This window comes from Sinohyriopsis cumingii, chromosome 6 (genome assembly GCF_028554795.1).
Source record: "Sinohyriopsis cumingii isolate HCF-2022 chromosome 6, ASM2855479v2, whole genome shotgun sequence".
NCBI lineage: Eukaryota > Metazoa > Mollusca > Bivalvia > Unionida > Unionidae > Sinohyriopsis > Sinohyriopsis cumingii.
Genome location: NC_142966.1, coordinates 158,305,991 through 158,315,537, shown reverse-complemented (window position 1 = coordinate 158,315,537; position 9,547 = coordinate 158,305,991). Strand labels below are relative to the sequence as shown.

Sequence of the window (9,547 nt, the reverse complement as noted above, 5' to 3'; positions counted from 1 at the left end):
GAGCTCTGTAGCATCAAGGTCATGTATGATACACTAAAGTGGGTGGTATTATATAAAGGTAGACAGAGGTAAGCTCTACAATGATACAAAAAAATCTGGAATTTCTAGTTGCACTACAAAATACAGAAGGAAAAACTTCATTTTTTGAACCTGAATTTTTTCCAGGTAAAGATGGGCATTTGGAATAAAGTGTGGTCTCAATATGAAAATATGGGTTTGTTAACACATTAACCCCTGGAGGTTTTTATCATTTTCGCTTGAAATTTGAGTAGCAAAACACATTTTGAAAGCGATTTCTGAATACATCCTAATACATCAACTTTCAGGTGATTTTCCAATAACCTGATGCCTAGTTGTGTTAGAAACATTGTTTTTCATTGGCTATTTGGCTTGCACATGAGCAGAAGGGTAAAAGTTGGGAGTTTTTTAATATTTTTTAACGGACCAATTACCTCCTGCCACATAAACTCATAGCCAGGGGTTAATGTATTTAGCACAACTGCACATAACTCGTCTTTAAGGGTACTTGTTGAAGGTCATATTGTTAGCTTTAGAATTACGTACATATCTAACAAGTCAACGAGTTAAAAATAGTCCTCTCAACATTACAAAATTATCACCAATATGTTCAAGTCATGTTTTGTACAACTTTGTTGTTATTGTTGTTGTTGGGTTTACCGCCATTTTGCAGCACAAGATAGGCTATACATAGTGGCAAGTATAATGGTGGAGGAAGAACCCTTTAAAGAACCACCGACCCAGGAGAAGCTACTGACAAGCTTTCTCACATACCCATATTGGCCAAGCCTGAAATTCAAAATCATGCAAAGGTGAACTAGCAGTAATCCATAATGGTGAGTGCTTTAGAACATCTATGCCACTCCAGGCCCCTGTATAATCTTGAAACATCATTGAAAATTCCAGAGGATGCTGTGAAAAAAATTGAATTTTGAAAAAGTTGGTTTTATCTTTGACAAGTCATTGAATTTCTTGAAACCCCTGAATGTATCTGAAGGAATACAAATAATAATAAATGGGATTAAACAGGGTAGAACAACTCAAACACACACAACATGGGAGTTATCAGGTGCAGTAGATTCCCTTTGCTGTATTAGTATGCTAATTATGTATTGTTTCTTCTACTTTAAAATCTATTTATGCAGTTCTCAACATAATAACATGAAGAAAGTTTCTGTGACAAAATATACTCCTTGAAAAACATTTGTAAATCTGAAAACTATTAAAAAGTCCTTGGAAAAACAATTCTCTAGGCACAAATCATGTAAATGTACATGTGTAGAATTCACAAACCATTTTTAATTTTTTTATTCTCGCAGCATTTTTCAGATCAAAAAAAGGTGGTATGGGATTAGTGCCAGAGAAGATGGAGGCCAACTCTAATTCCAGGAGTCCAGCTACATAAACTGACTGGACAATTTGGAATGGGCTTATCACTGGACAATGATTTCTTAACAAATTAAGTTTCTACACAAATTTATAGTGCTTGTGGTTTTATCAGCAAGCATGGGTATATATTGAAAAAATATATGGTAAATTTCTGTATTACATATTCTTATAGGAAAAAGGTGTTTTTGACATGAAATCTGTGATCAGGGAAAATTTGCCTTTTGTCATGGAAAAGTTGGGAATTTTTATTCCAGTGATGAGGCAACCCTGGTTAAAGACCATCTTTAATACTCGTATTAATCTGGAAATAAAATAATTTATTAAAAAGAACTACAAACAAAGTTTACTAGCATATGTGAATTTATTATGTAAATGTATCCTAAGACTGCAAATCATACGATTTTCAAGAGTGTATCTGTAAATGTTTCCTAAGACTGCAAATCATATGATTTTTAGGAGTGTATCTGTTTTCTTTCTGAACTTTACCTAACTTCTCAACTAAATATTTTTTCATTTGTTGAGTGTTTTATGTTTACTTGCCCTCTCTAATAAATATCTTGTCCGAGTGTTGGCGTCCCACTCAAAATTTCCCTGCCTATTATATCAATAGTGTAGTGAGTAAATTGTAGGATTCAGTATCAACACCTCCTAGTTTCTCTAATGTCAGTACACTGTCTTTCACAGCATCAGCTATAGTGTAAGCTTAATCATCCCACTTTCATTAGAGCCTTTCGATTACAACTTGTACAACAATTAATTTCATCTACTATAAGGTACTGGCCATTTATTTGGGGTGGGGTTGTAGTTTTCTTTTGAGTTGAAATATTTTCTTTTCTTTTATTTCAAGATAATTAATATTTTGTCCAAATAATATGGATTTAATATGGTTTCAGTTTGTTATAAATCAGAGAAAGATATTTCTGAAGGTACTGACAGGCAGATATTAAATAACGAAGTATCAGGCCCTCTTCCCCAGAATATGGAATTTTTGGTCCCTAATATAACTGCAGTATACCATGGTACCATATTTGTCATGGTACCCAGCTCTAGTAATCAGTGATGCCTCAAAACTCTTTTGAGACCATCTATACTTGAAAAACGTGCAAGCAGACTATGGTCTGTGTTGTTCATTCAAATGATTACTTCAAACAAACTGCATAGACCCAGATCTGCCAGCACATTATGTAGGTCTGTGCTGTTTGCAGTTGGACTCCATTTTTTATAGAGTAAAGGTATATATACCTGATATGTTGATAGATGGCATAATAATTTCACAAAATTTACTTAGGAGTCCACGAGAGGTAAATGATCCTTGGAAGCCAAACTGAAAGAAGTTATGGCTGGATGTTTACTGGGACATGACAGTATGAATCTATTACATCTAAACCGACCACAAACTCATCCATGATCACTGACCTTCTCTCCATTTTGGAAGTTGGCATTCTAAGTACATGTTGAGCCAGCTGACGTCTATGACTGGACTGAGATTCTTGTTAGTTTGGGTACCAGAAACAGAAGAGAGAAAAACCTTGGGAGTGTTTTGCATCCTTTACCAGCGAAAGTGAAAAAAAAACCAGGTAAACAACAGTATCCACTAAACTGTGTTTAAGGGCATGGGATAGGAAGAGTCTCTTCTCTTCAATTATATTCCTTAAAGGTGGGAAAGACAAATGTTATGGTCTTTCTGTGATTGCTGGATTTGAGCAGTGTAGGAGAATAAGCCTTATATTACTGTGATTAGAGAATGTAGTCAAAGAAATTTTGTGCAGTCATATAATGTTACAAAATGAAATTTTATGTGTTGTTTCTTCATTAGAAATAAAATCATTTAGGGCTGTGCCCAATAAGGTCTGCATTAGGTGGCATTAGGCTAGCTACAAAAAGCAAGATGTAGCTTGCCAAGAGCAATGCATGACAATTTTGGTTCTTGTACACGAGACATGTAAATTGAGGCTTGGAGAAAAATGTTTAATTACTTCAAATGTTGTATGCATGGTGCATATTAGACCTGTTTACCTAAAGGTATGGATTTAATATTTTTTAAAGGGCCAGTACTGTTTATTTGTTAATATTTGAAGCATTCTTTCACCATGTTGAAAATTCCCATGAAAAGACTGGACATTCTGAAGTGACTAACTGCCTCATGTTCTAACAGTATCCAATGCCCATGTTAAGCATAATATATTTTCCTTTCTCCACCATTTACATTCAAGGTAACCTTGGAAAGTCAGTCTAATTTCAGTGGATACAGCAGCTTTAAAATAAAAGCAGGAATAAATTAACATTTCAAAATTCTGAAAGTCGTCCAGTTTATGGGATGGTTGCGATTGCAAAGAGGGTAAATTTTGAATTGCCAAAATGTAGACTATTCAAAATGGGCAAATCAATTAGTCATCTCTATGCCAATGATTTCTTTGGGGTTTTTTAATTCAAAATTTGCAAAAATAACAATACATATTAAAAGTGCATTTATTTCACTGATGGTTGAAACCACAAATATTTTCAACACCTGTCTGTATATGAAGATCTATTTAATGCACATAGAGATGATAATCATCCAATAAAAACCTACCAAGGGAACAAATATCTCTGACTAGTTATTATAATAATAATAATAATGACCTTATTTAAAGAGGGTAACATAATTAGCTAAGAACTAATCTACCTTGAGGCCCTCATTCAAAGGAATTTATTTATTTTAGCTGCACCTCTAAAGCCACCGGATATATACTGTATCACAAGATATGAGAATGTTCCAGCTGGGGACGAAGTCACATGCAAAACTTGTCCTTCATGGACATGTGTTCTATACATAAAAAATCTATTCAGTACTTACATCTGATTCTAAAGGAAATGGATTATCTCAATATGTGGATTATCTAAATGTATGTCAATTTTATTTGCCCCAACAATTACTAATATACATCTACAACAGAATTAACTGATGCACTGTATTACAATGAAGAATTGGACAATGCACTCATTCCACTATTTTACAACACTATATGATTAAAGATGGCAATGAGAGGCAAACAACTAATAAATCACAAGAACCTAGATACCTATGCCTACTTTTTAGCAGTCTTTTCTTTCAAACTGATCTACAATGGCCTACTGATTACACCTAACACACCACACTGACCCAGATCTGCCTGCACATTATGTGATGTCTGTTCTGTGTCCGTGTGGTTTGCACTTGGACTCAACTGATGAACAAGTAAACACAATAATAATTATGAGGACATTTTCACCCTTTCCACCAATTTATGACAATGGAAATCTGTATTTATTATGACATTTTAAAATCAGCATGGTTACTGTTCATCACTCAAACTGTAAATTTTTAGTCTGCTAAAATATTCAAAGATTTCATCGATGAATCTTGCATTTATTGAACAAAACTATAAATACTATAAATTCTTTTTTTTTTTAATTCTACAATTTAATCAATTCTGTTCAGAGTACAATTTTAACAATTCTATGGCAAATCTATGGGCAGGAAATCCCATGACATTAAAGTAATCTCCCTTTATGCCCTCTACTAGCGTGCAGCCAAGTCCCTGTATGCCATATCCTCCAGCCTTGTCCCTACAAAAAAAATTAATCAAAATGAGAATCGGAGGAGGTAATTTTTTGTCCCATTGAAAGTTAGCAAGACATATAATCGTATTTTGTCTCGCCTGCTTAAGTAGACTTCAAGAGAATATACAACTTGTACGCAGTGGCCACATCATCATCAGTGCAAAAATTCTGTGTTAACGAGATTTGCATTGGTAAAACATATAACACTGCATAGTAAAAAATCCTGAAAGTTCTTAAAAATTAGAAAAAATAGACAATTGTTATAATGGCATCCAAATCAAATCAGGTCATCTAGACATGCATGCAAGTATGCCGACCTAATTTCATTATTCACCTTTAGTGCCAGCCAATGACTTTTTTTTTAAAGTTACAAAATATAAGATTTTTTTTAAAAAAACTGAACAACTGCTACAATGGTGTAAAATCTAAGAAGGTCATGTACAAATAGGCTTATCAATTTTTTTTTGGTCAAGCTTAAGTGGTTTTTATATAAGAAGTTCAAAAATGTTTGTAACAAATTCACAAAACCACCAATAGCAGTATGGCCAAACTGCAAACATACTTTTGTGTTTGTCGGTGCGGGTCAAGTAATTTCAATTATGTAATATTTACCTGCTACTATTTTATTGCTGACCATTTATAGCCCTTAAAAGTCAAAACAATCTGCGGGTTGTTGTGTGGGAGACACTCCATGTGCCAAAACAGCAGGTACCTCCACTGAGGTAATCTCCTTGCTTCGTCAACCAATAGGCTGAATGGATCTTTGAACCACAACTCTTGTGGCCAAAGGGAGGTTACCAGAATGAGCTGGAATGTGGAGGTCCTGACTTGGTGGTGAACCTGTGTGATTATTTTAAAAGGTGGGAAGAGGTGATTTTACAGATGGTCTCATTTCAAAGTGAAAGCATCCACTGCCTATTCTGTCTGATTTGACACTGGACAGACATAAAAGGGGAGTTTGTTTTTCAGTCTCTTAGGAAACAAGTCCACTAATGATCTACCCCACAGCTGAAAAAACATACTGCTACCAAATGGTGCATAGATCATTATTTGAGGACCACATGGCCCTGTATGGACAGGCTGTCTGCAAGGGTATTCCATTTACCAAGAATATGTGGGCTCTGAGACTGATCTCTTCTAAGACTTCCCATTGGAGGAGGTTCCATACTTCCACACAAAGAGCAGAAGCATTCTACCTTCTTGACACCTATGTACATTACACTGTACTTCAAATGTGCTGAAGTGACCATAACACAACAATGCCTTATAAGGTTGACACATCCACGTAATGTTAGAAACACTCTCCAGATATTTCTAGCTTGTTTGTATAAAGGGTTGTTTCCTCCTGTGATGAAATTCCCACTCCCCCCACTGGCACCGGGTTAGTACCCCACCCCAAATCTGATAAGTCTGTGTACAGAAAGGAGCAGGGTTCAGGGTTGTGAATCTGGACCTGGTCATCATCTGAGCTCAATCTAACCACAACCTTAGGTGCTGATGAAAACAGGAACCTGAGCTGATAGCAGGTCATTTTACACTTTTTGTAGGGAACTGGAACCACAGCCACATCCTAAGTTCCTAGGAGACAGTGGTACGGGCTCTGGGGGTGGAGGCATGACCAAATAGTTGAGCCAGAGATTGAAATACCTACTGGATGAGAAGGGAAGATAAGGACATGAAGGTAAAAATCCTGCAGATTTATGGAGACCACCATGCTGTAGTGCCTTATTGTGTTCCTGACTATGACAGTAGTCTCCATCTTTAAGCATTCTTCTCAGAGAAATTTGTGTAAGGTGGAAAGACTGATGGTGCATCAAAACTTTCTGCCTTATTTTCAACATCAAAAACATCTGGGAATAGAATCCCGAAGTTTGGTCATTTTCCACCTACTTGAGTGTTCTCTTCTGCAGAAGGATGTGCACCTATTTCTTTTGATGAACCAGTTTTGGACTGGTTGAAAGAAAAATCGAGATCCATGAAAGATGTAGATATTTCCAGAAGTGAAGCACATATCCCTCCTTTAAAGTGGAACAGATCCACATATCATCCATGAAGCCAACCAAACCTCTGAAGAAATGCCAAGTTAAGCCCCTACTAGGGCATTGGGAAGAGAAAGATGCCACATGTCAGGGAGCAACTTCCTATGGATGACTACTTCCCTCCTTAGGCAAAAGGGCAGGATTCCAAAGACTTCTACTCACTGCCTTCTAGACTGTCTGTTCTACCAAAAGAGAGGTGCAAGTGTGATTTGAACTGGGGAAGCTAATTTGTCTGTTGAGGCTTACCCTGCCTGAAAAAACTTCTGAGAAGGAAAGTCCTCAATGTCACTCAAGATGTGCTCACTTCCTGGATATCCCTCAAAAGTGTCTTGCTGTGAACCAGCAAGACCTAAATGTCTCAAAGGCAGTATTCCTGCACAGATGGAGAAGGTATGCAGAGAGCACAATTGCTATAAAGAGAACATGCCTGCACGTTTGCACCAGAGTTCATGAGGGAAAGATTAAGGGATCTTGCAAGGGAATGAACCCAACAGCTAAGGCAGAGACCAGTGGCCAAAGCTTATGAACCACATCAGAGTGTGGGAACAGCAGAAGATCTGAAAGAGAGTTGAACCCTGATAAGCCTCTCCAGACTCAAAAGTCTTACTGTTCTCAGCTCCACAAATCTAGGGGAAGGAGGTAGTAAATGATTATAGCCTTATCAAACATCCAGACTTCCTCCTCTGCCAACACCTGACCTGACAGGTGGGAAGAAACAAGGAATCCAAATGGAAGGGAAGGACCTGCTGCAACAAGTTCATCTGGAAACTCATCGAAGTCCACAGAATGGAAAGGACATAAAAGGCAGCATCCTTACAGAGATGGAGAAGCCCTGCTGAGAGCATCATTGGCATGGAGAGCACACTGTCTCCATCATTATCCTGAATGTACTCCCAAGGCAAGAGAGCAGTATATTCCCTTGCATTCCTCTTCAGAGAGCATGGTGTTATATTCGAGTTTGTGTCATCCCATAACAGCTGATGAGGGTTCATGGGACTAACCATACTAACTGTCCTCCCAGGTAAATGGAATCAATGATCACTTCTCAACCATCCTGGATAAGTGAGGCAGCCCACCTCCATTTTGTTTGAATGAAGCTGGAGGTGACAGTGAAGGTCACGTCTACTAGGGGCATGTCTGTCTCCTTCTACATTTGGTGCAATGACCATCTGCCAAGTCTTTCCATAAAAAACAAATAGGACGTCAGTTCATGCAGGTACAACCAGTGCACATATGTCAGGTTGTCTGTGCATCCCTTGGGACTTCCTTTGGACTGCACTTAACCCACATCATACCCTGTGACATCATAATCTCTAAAAGAGACAAATAAATAAATAACTGGAAACTTATTCAAATATTGTTTACTAACTAAGGAGCAAAACAGCCTTCACATTTATCAGTAGGAATTCAAAAAAACCACTCAAATAATGCATGGACTGCGGGAGAGAACACAAGTTTTAAGATTGGTAAAAAAACAACACTTAAAAGCAATAAAAAAGGAAAATTTCAACAAGCAATCTTGGCACACATGAACTCACATGATAATCTAAGTCAAAATGGAAGATATTCTGCATGCTGGCTATGACTAAAGAATCAGACTTGTATCATGTTCTTTTCAATTCTGTGCCTCCAATTAAAAAAATTGGAGGAGGGAGTATTTAAATTGGCTGGGACTTGGCATCCCAGAATGTGACAGTAGTAGGAAATGTAGTACTCCTATTCAAACTGTAATTGTGTACCACATTTGAAATAATTTCTGGTTGTTTTTAACCAAACATTGACACATCTAAATACCAGTGTGTGACTGTGAACAGTGTTGTCTGAGAAAATGACTGGAAAATAGATCCAAACCTATAGAAACTGAACTCAATATGGAGATAAGAATAACTCACAGAACCATGTTTGCAATGATGTCTTTAGTACTACTCATCATGAGGCTAATACACACCAGCCTCTGTTTGTGTGTGTGTATGTGATTTAGATTTTTAATGTAGCTTAACAAGTTTCAATAATATCGCTAAGATGTCTGCAGTGTGGGAGTCTATACTGATGTCTAGCACTGGGGAATCATGCCGCAGACATGTAGCATGATGTCCCACCAGTCACATTATCCTGACACCAGGCCAACCAGTCCTAACATTAACCTCTTAATGCCTAGTGAGGCAGCTGCATGTACCATTTTTATAAGTCTTTGGCATGACTCATCCAGGGTTCAACCTCCTGCATCTGAGGCAGACGCTCTAACCAGAAGGCCACTGGAGCGGTCACACCAGTTTCTGTGATTCAATAGGCAATAGTGCCTGAGAAAATGAGCTAAAAGCAATGGTTAACCAAAACCACTAGTCTGTGAAATATACATCACAGTGACACAATTTTTAAGACAGGTGTAGCATTCCACATGACACATCTAAAAAACAAACTATGTGACTCTACAAGCAACAGTATCTGAGAAAATAATCTTTTAACACAAACCCTAATCTAGAGAACATCAGCTAAACACAAAGGTTGATCATAAGCAC

The 9,547-nt window shown here is 37.3% G+C and overlaps 2 protein-coding genes across 3 annotated transcripts in view; one reads left to right on the top strand and one right to left on the bottom strand.

The window, feature by feature from the left end:
- The window catches only part of LOC149798372 (protein brain tumor-like), a 68,115-nt gene extending 66,142 nt beyond the window's left edge, over window positions 1-1,973 (top strand). For both annotated transcript variants that reach the window (XR_016422001.1, XR_016422002.1), the window contains exon 3: window positions 1,338-1,973. The gene's annotated coding sequence lies outside the window, so the exon portion shown is untranslated. The remainder of the gene's footprint in view (window positions 1-1,337) is intronic.
- Window positions 1,974-3,862: 1,889 nt separating this feature from the next.
- Window positions 3,863-9,547, bottom strand: part of LOC149798371 (putative bifunctional dTTP/UTP pyrophosphatase/methyltransferase protein) — a 32,489-nt gene continuing 26,804 nt past the window's right edge. Inside the window, exon 6 of the mRNA XM_089963525.1 lies at window positions 3,863-4,995. Coding sequence (XP_089819651.1) covers window positions 4,854-4,995 — 142 coding nt within the window. The 3' untranslated portion in view covers window positions 3,863-4,853. The remainder of the gene's footprint in view (window positions 4,996-9,547) is intronic.